Source organism: Protopterus annectens, chromosome 9.part0, assembly GCF_019279795.1.
Source record: "Protopterus annectens isolate FY-2018-M chromosome 9.part0, PAN1.0, whole genome shotgun sequence".
NCBI classification, from domain to species: domain Eukaryota; kingdom Metazoa; phylum Chordata; order Ceratodontiformes; family Protopteridae; genus Protopterus; species Protopterus annectens.
In genome coordinates this window covers 1,619,051,105-1,619,075,766 of record NC_056743.1, presented here as the reverse complement: position 1 = coordinate 1,619,075,766, position 24,662 = coordinate 1,619,051,105, and the positions used below count along the sequence as shown (strand labels likewise).

At 38.2% G+C, this 24,662-nt stretch overlaps 1 protein-coding gene across 1 annotated transcript in view; it reads left to right on the top strand.

The window, feature by feature from the left end:
* LOC122810730 (latent-transforming growth factor beta-binding protein 1-like) overlaps positions 1-24,662 on the top strand; it is a 573,718-nt gene that overhangs the window by 54,582 nt on the left and 494,474 nt on the right. The window contains exons 3-9 of the mRNA XM_044082294.1: positions 1,595-1,744; positions 3,959-4,108; positions 8,069-8,218; positions 12,404-12,553; positions 14,319-14,468; positions 16,222-16,371; positions 24,034-24,183. Of these exons, the coding sequence (XP_043938229.1) occupies positions 1,675-1,744; positions 3,959-4,108; positions 8,069-8,218; positions 12,404-12,553; positions 14,319-14,468; positions 16,222-16,371; positions 24,034-24,183 (970 nt within the window). The 5' untranslated portion in view covers positions 1,595-1,674. The remainder of the gene's footprint in view (positions 1-1,594; positions 1,745-3,958; positions 4,109-8,068; positions 8,219-12,403; positions 12,554-14,318; positions 14,469-16,221; positions 16,372-24,033; positions 24,184-24,662) is intronic.

Sequence of the window (24,662 nt, the reverse complement as noted above, 5' to 3'; positions counted from 1 at the left end):
ACAAATTACCACATATGTGGCAGCCCCCTTAACACAGAAGAGGTAATAAGAGATCTGGGGACTCAGGCAGATAATAATCTCTCCTTTGACAATTATATTGCCAAAGTAGTTAGGAAATCCTTCTGTGTGACCCATCTAATTACTAAAGGGTTCACACCTAGAAATAAAAAGGTTATAGTGCCCCTCTACTCGTCACTCATTAGACCCATCATAGAGTACAATGCCCCATTTGGGATGTACCTCACAAAACACTTCCAACAGCTGGAAAGACCACAAAAGTTCCTCACCAAGAGGATAACTGGCCTCAAACATAAGTCCTACGCAGCCCGACCGAAAAAACTACAGCTGTACTCAGTGGATTATCGTTTACTCAGAGGTGATCTCTGCCTGACTTACAAAGCCATGTCCAACTCAGAATTGATGGGCATGCTCCACCTAAAAAAGTCCAAGTCACTGCGTGCCAAGTGCTCTAGTGAGGCAAACCTTGCCACAACAAAAAAAGAACATGCTGGAGGGATAGATTCCTGTCACAGAGACTCCCCATGCTTTGGAACAAAATTCCAAATTACATCAGGCAGAGCACCTCACTAACACTCTTCAAGAGAAACCTTGACGAGTGGATGGGTAACAGAAAATACACCCCTGAGATCACTTCATTGGCTCTGCGTGACAGAGGATCAGTTAATTAATCAATGGGGCGGCAAAAGCCGACACACTCTGACTAGGCTTATAAATGCCCTCAGGCAGATAGCCCACTACCTACCTATGAACCTATAAAATTTAACTAGGATTTATTTTATTACATTTCAAGTCAGATATGCATATATGTCTGCAATAAATCATATATAAAATACATTCTCAAAGCAGTAATTAAGAATTACTGTTGAAATAGTGAAACAATTCTTGTTTCACAAATGTGACTTATTTGTATGAAAAATGATTACCCCACTACAAGAATAACTCTAAAAGCATGCCTAATTCTAACCTAAACCTTATATCTAACCCCAAACCAGCCATAACTCTAGCTATGAAGTCTATTAATTCTGCAAGCATTACAGCAAGACAGTTGACATAATTTTCTTTCATCTCAGACAACATTTGACCAAACTGAAATCAGCATTTTTAAAAATGGGTTTCAGCATTTTTATTGACAATTTGTCTTTCTTCAGATGCAATGGAATTTAGAAATTAAAGGAATAAACAATTACAGAGAAGAATTGGATAAATGTACTTTTACTAAGTTTTAGGCAGCAGGTAGTAAATGCCTTGTGTTTTGCATATGAGCGCTCTATTTGCTGTAATAGTCTTAGAATAAGGAAGTAGCTTTGAGTGTATAAAACATGTCAGTCCTTAAGTTAGACAAAGGAAATTTAGGAGAAGAACAGGCCCATGGCAATGAAACTGTAAATATATTTCTGGGTCTATGAAATGGTAAGTAAACCAGTTACGTTTTTATGTTTTTTTTTTGTAGACAAGATTATAACTTAATGGACATTTTTCCTATTTGGTATCTAATTAATGAATGTATGCAGCTGTCATTTGTTTAAAAGTCATATCTTTACATATACTTGATATTTTGTTTTGTGAAACACAGATATAAATGAGTGCACCGAATACAATCAAACTTGTGGTAACTACTCTATCTGCACTAATACCAATGGAAGTTACTACTGTATGTGTCAAAAAGGGTACAGGTCAACATCTGGGGAACATACCTTCACAGATTCAAAATATTTTTGCAAAGGTAAGATATTAATGCTGTAAAGACATTTTTCTTGTTCAGTGAACATTACTTCTGTGTTTATAATATCATGCATTTGTTAATAAGATATTTGTTTATAGAATTTAGATTTTTTTTTACCTACACATTAGAGACTGTTGAGCTTAACAATTGGTATAAAACCTGACATTGCTAACACAGTTCACTATCATAAGAGAGAAGCTGTAGTAGTAAATCATTAACTTTTACATATAGTATCAAATGATACAAGGAGGCAGTGATAGTATATATACAGCTATCTGGCTGGGCCGTGCGGCTTGTACAGCTGCTAATTGATGGGCTGTGCGGCTTGTATAGCTGATAAGTGATGAGCCGTGCAGCTTGTACAGCTGTTAAATGATGAGTTATGCAGCTTGCATAGCTGTTAAGTGATGCGCTGTGCAGCTTGTATAGCTGTTAAGTGATGCACTGTACAGCTTGTATAACTGTTAAGTGAGGGGCTGTGCAGCTTGTATAGCTGTTAAGTGATGAGCTGCAGCTTCATTCAGTTCACTCTTAAATACTTGTAGAGGAGCTAGTTAGGACAGGCAGCACACTGGTTAGATAAGATTAATACTGACCAAATGCAGATGTTCAAACAAGTAAAACAAACTACTACTTTCCTTGTTCAAGTTAATGCATTTATTTTACGCTCATTTTTTTTATGTTCACTGCCCAACATTCTCGCAGAGATGTATTTCACACCTCATTAGTGCAAGTGATGGCATACGCGAATGTGCTAATGTGTGTCTCATTGTCTGTGAAGTATGCATGCATTTTCTTTTGATATTTTGATGTCTTTTGTTAATGAATTTTGATTCCATTTTTATATGCAGGGCATTATTTATGTAACTTTTTTCATACATTAGAAATACATGTTTTTTTCAAATTTCAGATACTTAATAATTGTATTTTATTCTGTGATATACAGGCATAGATGCATACCAATAAGTCTGCCAAAATTTAACTAGGATTTATTTTATTACATTTAAGTCAGGTATGCATATATGTCTGCAATAAATTAAATATAAAAGACATTCTCATTGCAGCAGTTAAGAATTACTGTTGAAATAGTAAAACAATTCTTTCATTAAAGGATAAGCGCTTTCATCACAATGACTTCATTAGAACTGTTTTACGTATTTTTCGGGGACTAGTTATTGGCAACACTAGCAGCTTCTTGTTATTATGCTGCTTTTGGCACCATCTACTTTTTCTAAGTAAAACAATTCTTGTTTCATAAATGTGACTTCTTTGTATGAAAAATGATTGCCCCACTACAAGAATAACTCTAAAATCATGCCTAATTCTAACCTAAACCTTATATCTAACCCCAAGCCAGCCCTATCTCTAGCTATGAAGTCAATTAATTGTGGAAACATTACAGCAAGACAGTTGACACAATTTTCTTTCATCTCAGACAACATTTAGCCAAACTGAAATCAGCATTTTAAAATGGGTTTCAGCACTTTTATTGACCAGTTGTCTTTCCTCAGATGCAATGGAATTTAGAAATTGTATAAAAAGAGAAACGGCTTCAGGTAAAACCCAGGTGCACAAAACCAGAACTATATATAACCGAGCATACCAATAGCGTTTTTAATAACACACAAAATAAATAAGAACAGTGGTGAGCGCTTTCGCAAAACTAATTGCTTCATCAGACAATCTGATGAAGCAATTAGTTTTGCGAAAGCGCTCAACACTGTTCTTATTTATTTTTTTGTGTTATTAAACACGCTATTGTGTGGTACATCGGTGTATTTTCGGTTATATATATATGGAATTTAGAAATTAAAGGAATAAACTATCACAGAGAAGAATTGGATAAATGTATTTATACTAAGTTTTAGGCAGCAAGTAGTAAATACCTTGTGTTTTGTGTATGAGCGCACTATTTGCTGTAACAGTCTAAGAATGAGAAAGTAGCTTTGTGTGTATAAAATATGTCAGTCCTTAAGTTAAATAAAGAAAATTTAGGAGAAGAACAGGCCCATGGCAATGAAACTGTAAGGATATTTCTGCGTCTATGAAATGGTAAGTAAACCAGTTGCTTTATGTTTTTTTTTTATGTAGACAAGACTATAACTTAATGGACATTTTTTCTATTCGGTATCTAATTAATAAATGTATGCAGCTGTCATTTGTTTAAAAGTCATATCTTTACATATACTTGATATTTTGTTTTGTGAAACACAGATATAAATGAGTGCAAGGAATACAATCAAACTTGTGGTAACTACTCTATCTGCACTAATACCAATGGGAGTTACTACTGTACGTGTCAAAAAGGGTTCAGGTCGACGTCTGGGGAACATACCTTCACAGATTCAAAATATTTTTGCAATGGTAAGACATTAATTCTGTAAAGACATTTTTCTTTTTCCGTGAACATTACTTCTGTGTTTATAATATCATGCATTTGTTACTAAGATAACTTTTTATAGAATTTAGATTTTTTTTTTGACCTACACATTAGAGACTGTTGAGCTTAACAAGTGGTATAAATCCTGACATTGCTAACAAAGCTCACTATCATTAGAGAGAAACTGTAATAGTAAATCATTAGCTTTTACATATAGTATCAAGTGATACAAGGAGGCAGTGATAGTATATTCACAGTCATCTGGCTGGGCCATCCAGCTTGTACAGCTATTAATTGATGGGCTGTTCAGCTTGTATAGCTGTTAAGTGATGAGCTGTGCAGCTTGTATAGCTGTTAAGTGATGAGCTGCATCTTAATTCAGTTCACTCTTAAATACTTGTAGAGGAGCTAGTTAGGACCGGCAGCACACTGGTTAGATAAGATTAATACTGACCAAATGCAGATGTTCAAACAAGTAAAACAAACTACTACTTTCCTTGTTCAAGTTAATGCATTTATTTTACACTCATTTTTTTACAACTGTTCATCATATGATCACTGCCCAACATTCTCGCAGAGAAGTATTTCACACCTCATTAGTGCAACTGATGGCATACGTAAATGTGCTAATGTGTGTCTTTTTGTCTGTGAAGTATGCATGCATTTTTTTTTGATATTTTAATGTCTTTTGTTAATTAATTTTGATTCCTTTTTTATGTACAGGGCATTATTTATGTAATTTTTTCATACATTAGAAATAGATATTTTTTCATATTTCTGATACTTAATAATTGTATTTTATTCTGTGGTATACAGACAAAGATGCATACCAATAAAATGGAACAGTGGGTGGTAATAAGTCTGCCAAAATCTCTGGATGTCCACACCCCACTGCCACCCCCAACTAAGGAGACTACAGTAAAAAACTTTTCTGTTGCAAACTTCACCTTACTTAAGACAGAGGTGGTAAGTTTCATAGACCCCACGCTAAAGGATAATGCTGAACAAGATGCAGAAACCTTTACAAATGCACTCTGTGAGCACCTACAAGTATGCATGGATCATGCCATCCCTAGCAAAAACCAGGACTCACTCTTCTAAGAGAAGAAAACCAGTTTGGTGGACCACTGCAATAAACACGGTATACAATAGAAGGAAGAAACTAGTTCAGAAAAAAAGCAAATCCCAAGAAGGAAAGACATCCCTGACCAGTATCAATAAGAAACTAAAGTCCCTCATGAAATCATCCAAGGCTAACTTCAAAAGAAAAATAGTCAAGGATTCAAAAGATAACCACAAAGCCTTCTTTAGATGTGTTAAGAATCTAAGTGGCAACTCGCAAATATGCACTGAACTAGTGCATAATAGCACAAAATATACTGAACCTACTGATATTGCCAACATCCTGGCAGATAGATTCAGTGCAAACTTCACACCCCTCTCACCTCCAAAAGGGCCCACAACAATACCAGAAAAGTGTAGTGTCCCAAAAATCAAAAACGCACAGGTGAAAACAGCCCTTTCAAAAGCCAAAAACACAGCATCAGTGGGACCAGATGGTGTCCCTGGCTGTGTCTTGCATAAACTACAGAACAAACTAACCCACCACTTAAACACGCTGTTCAACCTCAGCCTCTGCACAGGCTACATGCCCATAGAATGGCGCACAGCAACCGTTATTCCTCTCCACAAAGGAGGGGCCACAACTGACCCTGGTAACTATCACCCTATAAGCCTGACTAGCCTGGTCTGCAAGGCTATGGAGTGCATCATCATGGAACTCATTAAAAAAGACATTGGGAACCTCGAAACACTTGACCTGACCCAGTTCGGCTTTCTTAAGGGCATATCTTGCCTACTAAACCTGGTTGACTTCTTCGAGACAGTCACCAAGGCCATAAATGAGGGAAAGGTGGTTCACACAGCCTACCTTGTCCTCGCCAAGGCTTTTGACACCATTCCCCACTCGGGTATTACAGAAAAACTCACCAGCCTGAATACAAACCCCTACGTCACGAGATGGGTTGCCAACTGGCTTACAGACAGAACTCGCATGGTAAGAATAGTGGGCTCCAGGTCCGACTCTAAACCAGTCACAAGTGGTGTCCCGCAAGGCTCAGTCCCGGGAACCCTACTGTTCAGCATATACTTCTCAGAAGTACAGGTAAACACAGGACTATGGCTAACCAAGTTTGCTGATGACTGCTAACTGGGAGCCAAAACTGACTCTCCGGCTGACACGGACATACTCCAAAAGGGCCTTACTGAGATGGACACCTGGTGTCAAAGTCATAGCCTCAAGCTAAATGCCAAAAAATGCGTAGTCATCCCATTTGGGGAAAAAAACACCCACAAATTACCACATATGTGGCAGCCCCCTTAACACAGAAGAGGTAATAAGAGATCTGGGGACTCAGGCAGATAATAATCTCTCCTTTGACAATTATATTGCCAAAGTAGTTAGGAAATCCTTCTGTGTGACCCATCTAATTACTAAAGGGTTCACACCTAGAAATAAAAAGGTTATAGTGCCCCTCTACTCGTCACTCAATAGACCCATCATAGAGTACAATGCCCCATTTGGGATGTACCTCACAAAACACTTCCAACAGCTGGAAAGACCACAAAAGTTCCTCACCAAGAGGATAACTGGCCTCAAACATAAGTCCCTCAGCCCCGACCGAAAAAACTACAGCTGCACTCAGTGGATTATCGTTTACTCAGAGGTGATCTCTGCCTGACTTACAAAGCCATGTCCAACTCAGAATTGATGGGCATGCTCCACCTAAAGAAGTCCAAGTCACTGCGTGCCAAGTGCTCTAGTGAGGCAAACCTTGCCACAACAAAAAAAGAACATGCTGGAGGGATAGATTCCTGTCACAGAGACTCCCCATGCTTTGGAACAAAATTCCAAATTACATCAGGCAGAGCACCTCACTAACACTCTTCAAGAGAAACCTTGACGAGTGGATGGGTAACAGAAAATACACCCCTGAGATCACTTCATTGGCTCTGCGTGACAGAGGATCAGTTAATTAATCAATGGGGCGGCAAAAGCCGACACACTCTGGCTAGGCTTATAAATGCCCTCAGGCAGATAGCCCACTACCTACCTATGAACCTATAAAATTTAACTAGGATTTATTTTATTACATTTCAAGTCAGATATGCATATATGTCTGCAATAAATCATATATAAAATACATTCTCAAAGCAGTAATTAAGAATTACTGTTGAAATAGTGAAACAATTCTTGTTTCACAAATGTGACTTATTTGTATGAAAAATGATTACCCCACTACAAGAATAACTCTAAAAGCATGCCTAATTGTAACCTAAACCTTATATCTAACCCCAAACCAGCCCTAACTCTAGCTATGAAGTCTATTAATTCTGCAAGCATTACAGAAAGACAGTTGACATAATTTTCTTTCATCTCAGACAACATTTGACCAAACTGAAATCAGCATTTTTAAAAATGGGTTTCAGCATTTTTATTGACAATTTGTCTTTCCTCAGATGCAATGGAATTTAGAAATTAAAGGAATAAACAATTACAGAGAAGAATTGGATAAATGTACTTTTACTAAGTTTTAGGCAGCAGGTAGTAAATGCCTTGTGTTTTGCATATGAGCGCTCTATTTGCTGTAACAGTCTAAGAATAAGGAAGTAGCTTTGAGTGTATAAAACATGTCAGTCCTTACGTTAGACAAAGAAAATTTAGGAGAAGAACAGGCCCATGGCAATGAAACTGTAAATATATTTCTGGGTCTATGAAATGGTAAGTAAACCAGTTACTTTTTTATGTTTTTTTTTTGTAGACAAGATTATAACTTAATGGACATTTTCCCTATTTGGTATCTAATTAATGAATGTATGCAGCTGTCATTTGTTTAAAAGTCATATCTTTACATATACTTGATATTTTGTTTTGTGAAACACAGATATAAATGAGTGCACCGAATACAATCAAACTTGTGGTAACTACTCTATCTGCACTAATACCAATGGAAGTTACTACTGTATGTGTCAAAAAGGGTACAGGTCAACATCTGGGGAACATACCTTCACAGATTCAAAATATTTTTGCAAAGGTAAGATATTAATGCTGTAAAGACATTTTTCTTGTTCAGTGAACATTACTTCTGTGTTTATAATATCATGCATTTGTTAATAAGATATTTGTTTATAGAATTTAGATTTTTTTTTACCTACACATTAGAGACTGTTGAGCTTAACAATTGGTATAAAACCTGACATTGCTAACACAGTTCACTATCATAAGAGAGAAGCTGTAGTAGTAAATCATTAACTTTTACATATAGTCTCAAATGATACAAGGAGGCAGTGATAGTATATATACAGCTATCTGGCTGGGACGTGCGGCTTGTACAGCTGCTAATTGATGGGCTGTGCAGCTTGTATAGCTGATAAGTGATGAGCCGTGCAGCTTGTACAGCTGTTAAATGATGAGTTATGCAGCTTGCATAGCTGTTAAGTGATGCGCTGTGCAGCTTGTATAGCTGTTAAGTGATGCGCTGTGCAGCTTGTATAGCTGTTAAGTGATGCGCTGTGCAGCTTGTATAGCTGTTAAGTGATGTGCTGTGCAGCTTGTATAGCTGTTAAGTGATGCACTGTACAGCTTGTATAGCTCTTAAGTGAGGGGCTGTGCAGCTTGTATAGCTGTTAAGTGATGAGCTGCAGCATCATTCAGTTCACTCTTAAATACTTGTAGAGGAGCTAGTTAGGACTGGCAGCACACTGGTTAGATAAGATTAATACTGACCAAATGCAGATGTTCAAACAAGTAAAACAAACTACTACTTTCCTTGTTCAGGTTAATGCATTTGTTTTACACTCATTTTTTTACAACTGTTCATCATATGATCACTGCCCAACATTGTCGCAGAGAAGTATTTCACACCTCATTAGTGCAAGTGATGGCATACGTAAATGTGCTAATGTGTATTTTTTTGTCTATGAAGTATGCATGCATTTTCTTTTGATATCGTAATGTCTTTTGTTATTTAATTTTGATTCCTTTTTTATGTACAGGGCATTATTTATGTAATTTTTTCATACATTAGAAATAGATATTTTTTCATATTTCTGATACTTAATAATTGTATTTTATTCTGTGATATACAGACAAAGATGCATACCAATAAAATGGAACAGTGTGTGGTAATATGTCTGCCAAAATCTCTGGATGTCCACACCCCACTACCACCCCCAACTAAGGAAACCACAGTAAAAAACTTTTCTGTCGCAAACTTCACCTTACTTAAGACAGAGGTGGTAAGTTTCATAGCCCCCACGCTAAAGGATAATGCTGAACAAGATGCAGAAACCTTTACAAATGCACTCTGTGAGCACCTACAAGGATGCATGGATCATGCCATCCCTAGCAAAAACCAAGACTCACTGTTCTAAGAGAAGAAAACCAGGTTGGTGGACCACTGCAATAAACAGGCTGTACAATAGAAGGAAGAAACTAGTTCAGAAAAAAAGCAAATCCCAAGAAGGAAAGACATCCCTGACCAGTATCAGCAAGAAACTAAAGTCCCTCATGAAATCATCCAAGGCTAACTTCAAAAGAAAAATAGTCAAGGATTCAAAATATAACCACAAAGTCTTCTTTAGATATTTTAAGAATCTAAGTGGCAACTCGCAGATATGCACTGAACTAGTGCATAATAGCACAAAATATACTGAACCTACTGATATTGCCAACATCCTGGCAGATAGATTCAGTGCAAACTTCACACCCCTCTCACCTCCAGAAGGGCCCACAACAATACCAGAAAAGTGTAGTGTCCCAAAATCAAAGACGCACAGGTGAAAACAGCCCTTTCAAAAGCCAACAACACAACGTCAGTAGGACCAGATGGTGTCCCAGGCTGTGTCTTGCATGAACTACAGAACGAACTAACCCCCCACCTAAACACGCTGTTCAACTTCAGCCTCTTCACAGGCTACATGCCCATAGAATGGCGCACAGCAACCGTTATTCCTCTCCACAAAGGAGGGGCCACAACTGACCCTGGTAACTATCACCCTATAAGCCTGACTAGCCTGGTCAGCAAGGCTATGGAGTGCATTATCACGGAACTCATTAACAAGGGGATTTGGAACCTCGAAACACTTGAACTGACCCAGTTCGGCTTTCCTAAGGGCAGATCATGCGCACTAAACCTGGTTGACTTCTTTGAGACAGTCACTAAGGCCATAAATGAGGGTAAGGTGGTTCACACAGCCTACCTTGTCCTCGCCATGGCTTTTGACACCATTCCCCACTCGGGTATTACAGAAAAACTCACCAGCCTGAATACAAACCCTACGTCACGAGATGGGTTGCCAACTGGCTTACAGACAGAACTCACATGGTAAGAATTGTTGGCTCCAGGTCCGACTCTAAACCAGTCACAAGTGGTGTCCCTCAAGGCTCAGTCCTGGGAACCCTACTGTTCAGCATATACTTCTCAGAAGTACAGGTAAACACAGGAGGATTATGGCTAACCAAGTTTGCTGATGACTGCAAACTGGGAGCCAAAACTGACTCTCCAGCTGACACGGACATACTCCAAAAGGGCCTTACTGAGATGGACACCTGGTGTCAAAGTCATAGCCTCAAGCTAAATGCCAAAAAATGCATAGTCATCCCATTTGGGATAAACAAAACCCCCACGAATTACCACATATGTGGCAGCCCCCTTAACACAGAAGAGGTAATAAGAGATCTGGGGACTCAGGCAGATAATAATCTCTCCTTTGACAATCATATTGCCAAAGTAGTTAGGAAATCCTTCTGTGTGACCTGTCTAATTACTAAAGGGTTCGCACCTAGAAAAAAAGAGGTTATAGTGCCCCTCTACTCTTCACTCATTAGACCCATCATAGAGTACAATGCCCCATTTGGGATGTACCTCACAAAACACTTCCAACAGCTGGAAAGACCACAAAAGTTCCTCACCAAGAGGATAACTGGCCTCAAACATATGTCCTATGCAGCCTGACTGAAAAAACTACGGCTGTACTCAGTGGATTATCACTTACTCAGAGGTGATCTCTGCCTGACTTACAAAGCCATGTCCAACTCAGAATTGATGGACATGCTCCACCTAAAGAAGTCCAAGTCACTGCGAGCCAAGTGCTCTAGTGAGGTAAACCTTGCCACAACAATAAAAAGAACATGCTGGAGGGATAGATTCCTGTCACAGAGACTCCCCATGCTTTGGAACAAAATTCCAAATTACATCAGGTAGAGCCCCTCACTAACACTCTTCAAGAGAAACCTTGACGAGTGGATGGCTAACAGAAAATATACCCCTGAGATCACTTCATTGGCTCTGTTGACTGAGGATCAGTTAATTAATCAATGGGGCGGCAAACGTCGACACACTCTGGCTAGGCTTATAAATGCCCTCAGGCAGATAGCCCACTACCTACCTATGAACCTATAAAATTTAACTAGGATTTATTTTATTACATTTCAAGTCAGATATGCATATATGTCTGCAATAAATCATATATAAAATACATTCTCATTGCAGTAATTAAGAATTATTGTTGAAATAGTAAAACAATTCTTGTTTCACAAATGTGACTTATTTGTATGAAAAATGATTACCCCACTACAAGAATAACTCTAAAAGCATGCCTAATTCTAACCTAAACCTTATATCTAACCCCAAGCCAGCCCTAACTCTAGCTATGAAGTCTATTAATTCTGCAAGCATTACAGCAAGACAGTTGACATAATTTTCTTTCATCTCAGACAACATTTGACCAAACTCAAATCAGCGTTTTTAAAAATGGGTTTCAGCATTTTTATTGACCATTTGTCTTTCCTCAGATGCAATGGAATTTAGAAATTAAAGGAATAAACAATCACAGAGAAGAATTGGATAAATGTATTTTTACTAAGTTTTAGGCAGCAGGTAGTAAATGCCTTGTGTTTTGTATATGAGCGCACTATTTGCTGTAAGAGTCTAAAAATGAGGAAGTAGCTTTGTGTGTATAAAACATGTCAGTCCTTAAGTTAGACAAAGAAAATTTAGGAGAAGAACAGGCCCATGGCAATGAAACTGTAAATATATTTCTGGGTCTATGAAATGGTAAGTAAACCAGTTACTTTTTTATGTTTTTTTTTGTAGACAAGATTATAACTTAATGGACATTTTTCCTATTTGGTATCTAATTAATGAATGTATGCAGCTGTCATTTGTTTAAAAGTCATATCTTTACATATACTTGATATTTTGTTTTGTGAAACACAGATATAAATGAGTGCACCGAATACAATCAAACTTGTGGTAACTACTCTAACTGCACTAATACCAATGGGAGTTACTACTGTACGTGTCAAAAAGGGTTCAGGTCAACATCTGGGGAAGATACCTTCACAGATTCAAAATATTTTTGCAATGGTGAGATATTAATGCTGTAAAGGCACTTTTCTTGTTCAGTGAACATTACTTCTGTGTTTATAATATCATGCATTTGTTACTAAGATGTCTGTTTATAGAATTTAGATTTTTTTTATCTACACATTAGAGACTGTTGAGCTTAACAATTGGTATAAAACCTGACATTGCTAACACAGTTCACTATCATAAGAGAGAAACTGTAGTAGTAAATCATTAACTTTTACATATAGTATCAAGTGATACAAGGAGGCAGTGATAGTATATTTACAGCTATCTGGCTGGGCCGTGCGGCTTGTACAGCTGCTAAGTGATGGGCTGTGCAGCTTGTATAGCTGATAAGTGATGAGCCGCGGCAGCTACAGCTGCCGTTACGATGAGTCGCCAGCCTTTACAGCCAGCTGTTAAGTGATGCGCTGTGCAGCTTGTATAGCTGTTAAGTGATGCGCTGTGCAGCTTGTATAGCTGTTAAGTGATGAGCTGCAGCTTCATTCAGTTCACTCTTAAATACTTGTAGAGGAGCTAGTTAGGACAGGCAGCACACTGGTTAGATAAGATTAATACTGACCAAATGCAGATGTTCAAACAAGTAAAACAAACTACTACTTTCCTTGTTCAAGTTAATGCATTTATTTTACACTCATTTTTTTACAACTGTTCATCATATGATCACTGCCCAACATTCTCGCAGAGAAGTATTTCACACATCATTAGTGCAAGTGATGGCATACATAAATGTGCTAATGCGTGTCTCATTGTCTGTGTAGTATGCATTCATTTTCTTTTGATATTTTAATGTCTTTCGTTATTGAATTTTGATTCCATTTTTATGTGCAGGGCATTATTTATGTAATTTTTTCATACATTCGAAATACATGATTTTTCAAATTTCAGATACTTAATAATTGCATTTTATTCTGTGATATACAGACATAGATGCATACCAATAAAACATAGTGTGTAGTAATAAGTGTGCCAAAATTTAACTAGGATTTATTTTATTACATTTCAAGTCAGATATGCATATATGTCTGCAATAAATCATATATAAAAGACATTCTCATTGCAGTAGTTAAGAATTACTGTTGAAATAGTTAAACATGTCTTGTTTCATAAATGTGAGTTATTTGTATGAAAAATGATTACCCCACTACAAGAATAACTCTAAAATCATGCCTAATTTTAACCTAAACCTTATATCTAACCCCAAGACAGCCCTAACTCTAGCTATGAAGTCAATCAGTTCTGCAAGCATTACAGCAAGACAGTTGACACAATTTTCTTTCATCTCAGACAACATTTAACCAAACTGAAATCAGCATTTTTATTGACCAGTTGTCTTTCCTCAGATGCAATGGAATTTAGAAATTAAAGGAATAAACGATCACAGTGAAGAATTGGATAAATGTATTTATATTAAGTTTTAGGCAGCAGGTAGTAAACGCCTTGTGTTTTGTCTATGAGCGCACTATTTGCTGTAACAGTCTAAGAATGAGGAAGTAGCTTTGTGTGTATAAAATATGTCAGTCCTTAAGTTAGACAAAGAAAATTTAGAAGAACAGGCCCATGGCAATGAAACTAAATATATTTCTGTGTCTATGAAATGGTAAGTAAACCAATTACTTTTTTATGTTTTTATATGTACACAAGACTATAACTTAAAAGGCATTTTTCCTATTCGGTATCTAATTAATAAATTTATGCAGCTGTCATTTGTTTAAAAGTCACATCTTTGCATATGCTTGATATTTTGTTTTGTGAAACACAGATATAAATGAGTGCACCGAATACAATCAAACTTGTGGTAACTACTCTATCTGCACTAATACCAAAGGGAGTTACTACTGTACGTGTCAAAAAGGGTTCAGGACGATGTCTGGGGAACATACCTTCACAGATTCAAAATATTTTTGCAGTGGTAAGACATTAATTCTGTAAAGACATTTTTCATGTACAGTGAACATTACTTCTGTGTTTATAATATCATGCATTTGTTACTAAGATGTCTTTTTATAGAATTTATATTTTCTATGACCTACACATTATAGACTGTTGAGCTTAACAACTGGTATAAAACCTGACATTGCTAATACAGTTCACTATCATAAGAAAGAAGCTTTAATAGTAAATCATTAGCTTTTACATATATTATCAAGTAATACAAGGAGGCAGTGATAGTACATTCAGAGCCATCCGTCTGGGCCGTGCAGTTTGTACAGCTGTTAAGTGATGGGCTATGCAGCTTGTACAGCTGTTAAGTGATGGGCTGTGCAGCATGTATAGCTGGTAAATAATGAGCCCTGCAGCTTGTACAGCTGTTAAGTTATGAGCTGTGCAGCTTGTATAGCTATTAAGTAATGAGTTACATCTTCATTCAGTTCACTCTTAAATACTTGTAGAGGAGCTAGTTAGGGCAGGCAGCACACTGGTTAGATAAGATTAATACTGACCAAATGCAGATGTTCAAACAAGTAAAACAAACTACTACTTTCCTTGTTCAAGTTAATGCATTGATTTTACAGTATTTTTTTTACAACTGCTCATCATATGATCACTGCCTAACATTCTCACAGAGAAGTATTTCACACCTCATTAGAACAATCGATGGCAAATGTCAATGTGCTAATGTGTGTCTCATTATCTGTGAAGTATGCATGCATTTTTTTTTCATATTTTAATGTCTTTTGTTAATTAATTTTGATTCCTTTTTTATGTGCAGGGTATTATTCATGCACTTTTTTCATACATTAGAAATACATGTTTTTTCATATTTCAGATACTTAATAATTGCATTTTATTCTGAGATATACAGACATAGATGCACACCAATAAACAGTGTGTGGTTATAAGTCTGTCAAAATTTAACTAAGATTTATTTTATTACATTTCAAGTCAGATATGCATATATGTCTGCAATAAATCATATATAAAAGACATTCTCATTGCAGTAGTTAAGAATTACTGCTGAAATAGTAAAACGTCTTGTTTCATAAATGTGACTTATTTGTATGAAAAATGATTACCCCACTACAAGAATAACTCTAAAATCATGCCTAATTCTAACCTAAACCTTATATCTAACCCCAAGCCAGCCCCAACTCTTGCTATGAAGTCAATCAATACTGCAAGCATTACAGCAAGACAGTTGACACAATTTTCTTTCATCTCAGACATTTAACCAAACTGAAATCAGCATTTTTAAAAATGGGGTTTCAGCATTTTTGTTGACCAGTTGTCTTTCCTCAGATGCAATGGAATTTAGAAATTAAAGGAATAAAATATCGCAGAGAAGAATTGGATAAATGTATTTATACTAAGTTTTAGGCAGCAAGTAGTAAACGCCTTGTGTTTTGTGTATGAGCGCACTGTTTGCTGTAACAGTCTAAGAATGAGGAAGTAGCTTTGTGTGTATAAAATATGTCAGTCCTTAAGTTAAACAAAGAAAATTTAGAAGAGGAACAGGCCCATGGCAATGAAACCATAAATATATTTCTGTGTCTATGAAATGGTAAGTAAACCAGTTACTTTTTTATGCTTTTTTATGTACAGAAGACTTTAACTTATTGGACATTTTTTCCTGTTTGGTATCTAATTAATGAATGTATGCAGCTGTCATTTGTTTAAAAGTCATATCTTTACATATGCTTGATATTTTGTTTTGTGAAACACAGATATAAATGAGTGCACCGAATACAATCAAACTTGTGGTAACTACTCTAACTGCACTAATACCAATGGGAGTTACTACTGTACGTGTCAAAAAGGGTTCAGGTCAACATCTGGGGAAGATTCCTTCACAGATTCAAAATATTTTTGCAATGGTAAGATATTAATGCTGTAAAGGCATTTTTCTTGTTCAGTGAACATTACTTCTGTGTTTATAATATCATGCATTTGTTACTAAGATGTCTGTTTATAGAATTTAGATTTTTTTTTACCTACACATTAGAGAATGTTGAGCTTAACAATTGGCATAAAACCTGACATTGCTAACACAGTTCACTATCATAAGAGACAAGCTGTAGTAGTAAATCATTAACTTTTACATATAGTATCAAATGATACAAGGAGGCAGTGATAGTATATTAGAAATATTAGCTGAACTGGTAGTTAGTCAGTGTTTGCTGAATTTTGTTATTTACTAGTAATTACAGGTGTGGAGGTAGTCACATTCTTTGATTTCCTGTCCTTGCCTATTTAAGTGGTACAGTGTGAAATATGTTCCTGCTTAAAAACCTCAGCTTTGGCCGGCTAACAACTTGTTATATTCAACTGGACGTATAAGAGAATTTAAGTACCTTTATCTGCTTTTTTTTTCAAAAAAATACAGTATTTAAATTGATTTTAACTGTGTGGAAAGAATATTTAGCTGAACTGGAAGTTTTCACTCTGCTCTTCAGTTTGTCCCACCCACCCTCCCTGTTTTTGTTTTGGTGTTAATCTTAGTCTTGCAGCTGCCCCTCTTGTAAATTTGTGTTTGGATACTCCTTCTGGGCCCATCTCATTTGCTCACTCAACTGAGTGCAGTGAGATCATATTCTGATTTCAGGCACTCCTACTGTGTACAAAGAGAGCATCTGGGAAACAGAAAAAAAAAAAAAAAAATTAAGCTTGTTTCCTGCCAAGTGGTATAGACTATTTGTAGGCTTTTGAGCCCCCAAGCCCTTCTGTGTTGGAGGGAAGCCTTCTAGCTTAGTTTTTTTCCCCTATAACTAGCCAGTTTTCTAGTTTCAGCACTCAAATCTGTTTCTTTGATCTCAGCACTTGTTCAGAAAAAAAAAAAAAAAAAAAAAAATTTATCTGCTTTTACTGTACTTGTGTTTCTGCCTACTTTTTTTTACTTTTGCATCATCTTAAAAGTACTCAATTGTATTTATTACTGCTTGGTGTAACTCATTCTAGGCCTTCTGGTTTAAACACTTGGGCTTCGGACCAGTTGTTTTGCACTGAGAGGGTTTGTGGTCTGCACTGTAGTGGCAGAACAGGTAGCTTACATCCTTCTAGGTTGGGAATTGCTGATTGAGGGCTCAGTGTCTGTTATTCTAAAAGTGTATTAATTCTGGTTTAAGCACTTAGGCTTTCAGGCCAGTTATTTTACATTAAGAGGGTTCATGGTCTGCACTCTTGTGGGAGGAGAGGCTGGACTCTGCCCTTCTGAGCTGGGAATTTCTGATTGAAGGCTTATAGTGCATGCATATCTGAACTGCTTCTTACTGAAGTTGGTGCCTTGTTTGCTGTGGCATAGACTGGATTCGGGCCTGCTGGATCTAGCTTTGTTTGTGTAACTTGAGCACTAATCCAGGCATTCTCTAAAGTATTCAATTGTATTTATTACTGCTTGGTAGTAACTTGATTAAAGTGTAGCTGTCATTCTAAGTCTTTTGGATTAAGCACTTGGGCTTCAGACCAGTTGTTTTACATTAGGAAGGTTTGTGGCATGCACTGTGGTGGCAGGACAGGTAGCTTTCATCCTTCTAAGTTGGGAACTGCTGACTGAGAGCCCAGTGTCTGTTATTCTTAAAGTGTATTAGTTCTGGTTTAGGCACTTGGGCTTCAGGCCAGTTATTTTACATTAAGAAGGTTTGTGGTCTGCACTCTTGTGGGAGAAGAGGCTGGACTCTGCCCTTCTGAGCTGGGAATTTCTGGTTAAAGGTTTATAGTGCCTGAATATTTGAACTGTATCTTACTGAAATTGGTACACCTTGTTTGCTGTAGCATAGACTAGATCCAGGCCTGCTGAATATAGCTTTGTTAATATGCTTGTTGTTTGTTTGCTTGTTATTTCCCTGGAACGCTAATTCCACCTAATACGCGGCTTCTCAAAGCTTCTGTGGCTCACTAGTGATATCTGCATTGCTTACTGTACTTATTTCCTTGTTTCACTTGAAAGAAAGTTACTGTTTGTCGTTTTTGCATTTAAGTTACCTGTAACACATTGCACTTAAGTTACCTGGCACTTGCTCACTAAAGCAATTATATAAGTCAGCATTAAAAATTAAAAGCACTACACCCTCACTCCCCACTGGCCCTGGTTTTCAATTATTAAGGAATTCCCAATATTATTCTAGCATGTCCAAAGCTCAGTTGTCAATCTCCTCAACGGTCCAGCTGGTGAATCTGGGAATCTTGAGGCAATGTTACAACTGCCTCATGTACACAAACAACCCTCTCCTTCTCCCAACAAATTCCAACACATGTGAGAGATGCAACCATATAGCCAAACTGGAGGCTAAGCTCTCAACTCAGTACTGGCATAACCAGTCAGAAGGAGAAGGAAACCATACTCACTACAATTCCAGTCTCACATAGACCTACCACGACAGCAAACCAAACACATAATCACACAAAACATACTCGGAGGCTCTAAATAAAGATCTGCCAAGCAGCAGAGACCTCCAAAGCAGACTCCCAAGCAGCCGCTACCCCAAAACAAAACACGTGCAACACATATCTCACAAAGCCAGTGTGCCAAACAGTCACAGCCCTTAAGACTAAACAACACACCTGATATACTTGTAATAGGTGACTCTATCAGGCACACTGACGTCCCGCCTCACCAGGCTGAACAAGGAGAGGGTCACGGTGAGCAGCCTGTCGGGTGCTAGGATCCGCTCACATAACACAAGCACTCAGGTCACCCAAGGCAAGTACAAATATGACTCAGTCATTGTCCAAGCTGGTGTGAATGACCTGAGACGTACCTCCTGGACTACATGAAAGAGACATAAAGGAGCTCTCTGAGCATGTAGCCCAGGCCGGTATGACCCTGACCTTGAGTAGCATCTTACCCTCACCAAGAATGATGCCACAATATGAAGACAAGATGATCAATTTCAACAATTGGCTTAAGTACTGGTGTCATTCAAAGGGGATCCAATGCCTGTCAGCTTGGGATGATATGCTCGACAAGCCATGATGCTTCGCTAGGGACGGCTTGCACCTGTCACCCTGGGCTTTCGGATATTGGCAAAGGCTCTTGCTACCCCATAGTGCCTTTTAGGCAAGGCTCAAAAGACAAACCCACCTCCATAGGTATCACAAGGGATAAGAAACTAAGAGTAATGCTACTCAACGCCAGAAGTCTAAACCTCAAGATGCACACTGAAACTCTCCTTAGCATGGAGAACATCGATATCTGTGCAGTAACAGAAACCTGGTTCAGGGCTCCGAGAGCACCCCAGCACTACCAGGTTATACCTCATACCATGCTTTTCAGCCCCAAAACTTGGACCGAACCACAAAAGGAGGGGAGTATCGATATTCATCAAAGATACCCACACCTCCAGGTTGGTGGCAAAGCCACCTAAGCATCAGAGACTATCCATGTGCAACTAACAGTGGGTAAAACTGCCTTCCAGTTTATAGCCTGCTACAGACCACCCTCCCAAAACCAGGAACCCCACTCGGCCTTCCTGAGAACACTGGAAAATATGAAGGTCTCTCCAAACACCATTATATTGGGCGACTTCAACTACCCAAACATAGACTGGGAGCATTACTCTAGCTCCAACACCCTAGCCCAAAGGTTCCTAGAATTTATAAACTCAAATGCTATGGAACAACTTGTTACCACTCCCACAAGAGGGGAAAACATACTGGACCTGATCATCACCAACATGGGGACTCTATGCTCCAGACCAGAAGTGTATCCCTCACTGGTAAGATCAGACCATAAACTAATCTCACTGGATATTCACATCCCGACCCCACCCCCTGCCCAGAAAACCACAGTGAAAAACTTCTCTAAAGCAAATTTTACACTCCTCAAAACTGAGGTGGAATCCTTCAAAGCCCCCGGGCCTGTGGAAAATACAGCCCAGACAGCAGAATCCTTTATAAACGCATTCTATGAACACCTTCAGGAATGCATGGATCATCTTGATCCCAAATAAAACCAAGACCCAATCCTCCAAAGGCAGACGTCCTGTCTGGTGGACCCCAGCCATAAACAAACTATACAATAGAAGGAGGAAGCTACTAAATGATAAAGCAAAATCCCAAAAAGGGAAGGCATCACTAATCAGTATTAACAAAAAACTACGGGCACACATAAAATTGTCTAAGGCCAGCTTCGAGAGAAAAATTGCACAGGACACTAAGGATAATCACAAGGCTTTCTTTAGTTATGTTAGGAACCTGGGTGGTAATTCCCAGATATGCTCAGAATTAGTCCAAAATGACAAAAAATACACGAACCCACAGACATTGCCAACATCCTACCTGACAGGTTCAGCGCAAACTTCTCCCCTCCCCACCAAAGGGCAAATATCTATCCCAGCAGAGTGCTGCCCCCCTGACATCTCAGATGCTCAGGTAAGAGCCGCCTTCTCCAAAGCAAAAAACACAGCATCAATGGGACCAGATGGTGTCCCGGCTGCCCTACATGAACTCAAAGAAGAGCTAAACCCAAACATAAAACTACTGTTCAATCTCAGCCTTACTACAAGATATGTGCCCAAAGAGTGGCGTACAGCAACAGTGGTCCCTCTCCATAAAGGTGGTGCCTCAACGGATCCTGGAAACTATCACCCCATAAGCCTGACTAGCTTGGTCTGCAAAGCTATGGAAAGGATCATCATGGACCTCATAAATAAAGATATTGGGGACCTACAAACACTGGATCCTACCCAGTTCGGCTTTGTTAAGGGAAGATCCTGCCTCTTAAACCTGGTTGATTTCTTTGAAACAGTCACCAAGGCCATTGACGAGGGGAAGTTGGTCCACACAGCCTACCTGGACCTCGCAAAAGCCTTCGATACAATACCCCACTCAGGCATTATAGATAAGCTCACCAGCTTAAATATAAACCCCTATGTCACTAGATGGATTGCAAACTGGCTCAAGGACAGAACCCACATGGTTAGAATTGCTGGAGCCATGTCAGACTCCAAACCAGTTACAAGTGGTGTCCCACAAGGCTCAGTCCTGGGACCTCTCTTGTTTGGTATATATTTCTCGGAGGTACAGGCCAACACGGAAGGATTGTGGCTGACCAAGTTCGCAGATGACTGCAAACTGGGTGCCATAATCGACTCTCCAGCCGACACAAGCATCCACCAAAAGGGCCTCATAGAAACAGACAACTGGTGCCAGAGCCATGGCCTCAAGCTAAATGCCAAAAGTGTATAGTCATCCCTTTGGCAAAAACAAAGTGCCCACAAATTACCACATAGGTGGAAATCCATTAAGTACAGAAGAAGTAATTAGGGACCTGGGGACCCAAGTTGATAGCAATCTCTCATTTGACAACCACGTGGCCAAAGTGGTTAGAAAAACATTTTATATAGCCCACCTAATCATGAAGGGATTCACATCTAGATCAGGGGAGGTCATCGTGCCTCTTTACTCATCCCTCATCAGGCCCATAATTGAGTACAATGCCCCTTTTGGGATGTACCTTACCAGACACCTGCAGCAACTGGAAAGACCCCAAAAGTACCTCACCAAGAGGATCAAAGGGCTCAAACAGATGCCATATGCTGCCCGGTTAAAGAAACTCCAGCTCTACTCAGTGGCATACCGCCTGTTCAGAGGAGAGCTGTGCCTGACGTATAAAGCCATGTCTAACCCGGAATTAATGGACATGCTGCACCTCAGAAAATCCAAATCCCATCGAGCTACGCGCTCGAGAGACTTGAACCTCAGCACTGAAATAAATAGGACATGCTGGAGGTACAGATTCATAGCCCAGAGGCTCCCTTCACTCTGGAATAAAATCCCAGTCCAGGTTAGGCAGAGTCCCTCATTGACTCTCTTCAAGAGGAATCTTGATGAGTGGATGGGAGATCGTAGGTTTACCCCGGGTATCACTTCTGTGTCACTGTTAGATAGAGGCATATTATACTAACCTCGAAAAACGGCAATAAATTTAAAATGGGTGGCGAAAGCCAAACACATTCTGGCTAGGCTTATAAATGCCCTAGGGCAGATAGCCTAGTATGAACCTATGAACCTATGAACCTATAAATCATTAACTTTTACATATAGTATCAAATGATACAAGGAGGCAGTGATAGTATATTTACAGCTATCTGGCTGGGCCATGCAGCTTGTACAGCTGCTAAGTGATGGGCTGTGCAGCTTGTATAGCTGATAAGTGATGAGCCGTGCAGCTTGTACAGCTGTTAAGTGATGAGTCATGCAGCTTGTACAGCTGTTAAGTGATGCGCTGTGCAGCTTGTATAGCTGTTAAGTGATGAGCTGCAGCTTCATTCAGTTCACTCTTAAATACTTGTAGAGGAGCTAGTTAGGACCGGCAGCACACTGGTTAGATAAGATTAATACTGACCAAATGCAGATGTTCAAACAAGTAAAACAAACTACTACTTTCCTTGTTCAAGTTAATGCATTTATTTTACACTCATTTTTTTACAACTGTTCATCATATGATCACTGCACAGCATTCTCGCAGAGAAGTATTTCACACCTCATTAGTGCAAGTGATGGCACATGTAAAGGTACTAATGCGTGTCTCATTGTCTGTATAGTATGCATGCATTTTTTTTTTATATTTTAACGTTTTTTGTTATTGAATTTTGATTCCATTTTTAGGTGCAGGGCATTATTTATGTAATTTCATACACTAGAAATACATGATTTTTCAAATTTCAGTTACTTAATAATTGTATTTTATTCTGTGATATACAGACATAGATGCATACCAATAAAACATAGTGTGTAGTAATAAGTCTGCCAAATTTTAACTAGGATTTATTTTATTACATTTCAAGTCAGATATGCATATATGTCTGCAATAAATCATATATAAAAGACATTCTCATTGCAGTAGTTAAGAATTACTGTTGAAATAGTTAAACATGTCGTTTCATAAATGTGACTTATTTGTATGAAAAATTATTACCCCACTACAAGAATAACTCTAAAATCATGCCTAATTTTAACGTAAACCTTTTATCTAACCCCAAGACAGCCCTAACTCTAGCTATGAAGTCTATCAGTTCTGCAAGCATTACAGCAAGACAGTTGACACAATTTTCTTTCATCTCAGACAACATTTAACCAAACTGAAATCAGCATTTTTATTGACCAGTTGTCTTTCCTCAGATGCAATGGAATTTAGAAATTAAAGGAATAAACCATCACAGAGAAAAATTGGATAAATGTATTTTTACTAAGTTTTAGGCAGCAAGTAGTAAAAGCCTTGTGTTTTGTGTATGAGCACACTATTTGCTGTAACAGTCTAAGAATGAGGAAGTAGCTTTGTGTGTACAAAATATGTCAGTCCTTATGTTAGACAAAGAAAATTTAGAAGAACAGGCCCATGACAATGAAACTAAATATATTTCCGTGTCTATGAAATGGTAAGTAAACCAGTTACTTTTTTATGTTTTTATATGTACACAAGACTATAACTTAAAAGGCATTTTTCCTATTCGGTATCTAATTAATAAATGTATGCAGCTGTCATTTGTTTAAAAGTCATATCTTTACATATGCTTGATATTTTGTTTTGTGAAACACAGATATAAATGAGTGCACCGAATACAATCAAACTTGTGGAAACTATTCTATCTGCACTAATACCAATGGGAGTTACTACTGTACGTGTCAAAAAGGGTTCAGGACAACGTCTGGGGAACATACCTTCACAGATTCAAAATATTTTTGCAGTGGTAAGACATTCATTCTGTAAAGACATTTTTCGTGTACAGTGAACATTACTTCTGTGTTTATAATATCATGCATTTGTTACTAAGATGTCTTTTTATATAATTTGTATTTTCTATGACCTACACATTATAGACTGTTGAGCTTAACAATTGGTATAAAACCTGAAATTGCTAATACAGTTCACTATCATAAGAGAGAAGCTTTAATTGTAAATCATTAGCTTTTACGTATATTATCAAGTAATACAAGGAGGCAGTGATAGTACATTCAAAGCCATCCGGCTGGGCCGTGCAGTTTGTACAGCTGTTAAGTGATGGGCTATGCAGCTTGTACAGCTATTAAGTGATGGACTGTGCAGCGAGCTGGTAAGTGATGAGCCCTGCAGCTTGTACAGCTGTTATGTAATGAACTGTGCAGCTTGTATAGCTATTAAGTAATGAGCTGCATCTTCATTCAGTTCACTCTTAAATACTTGTAGAGG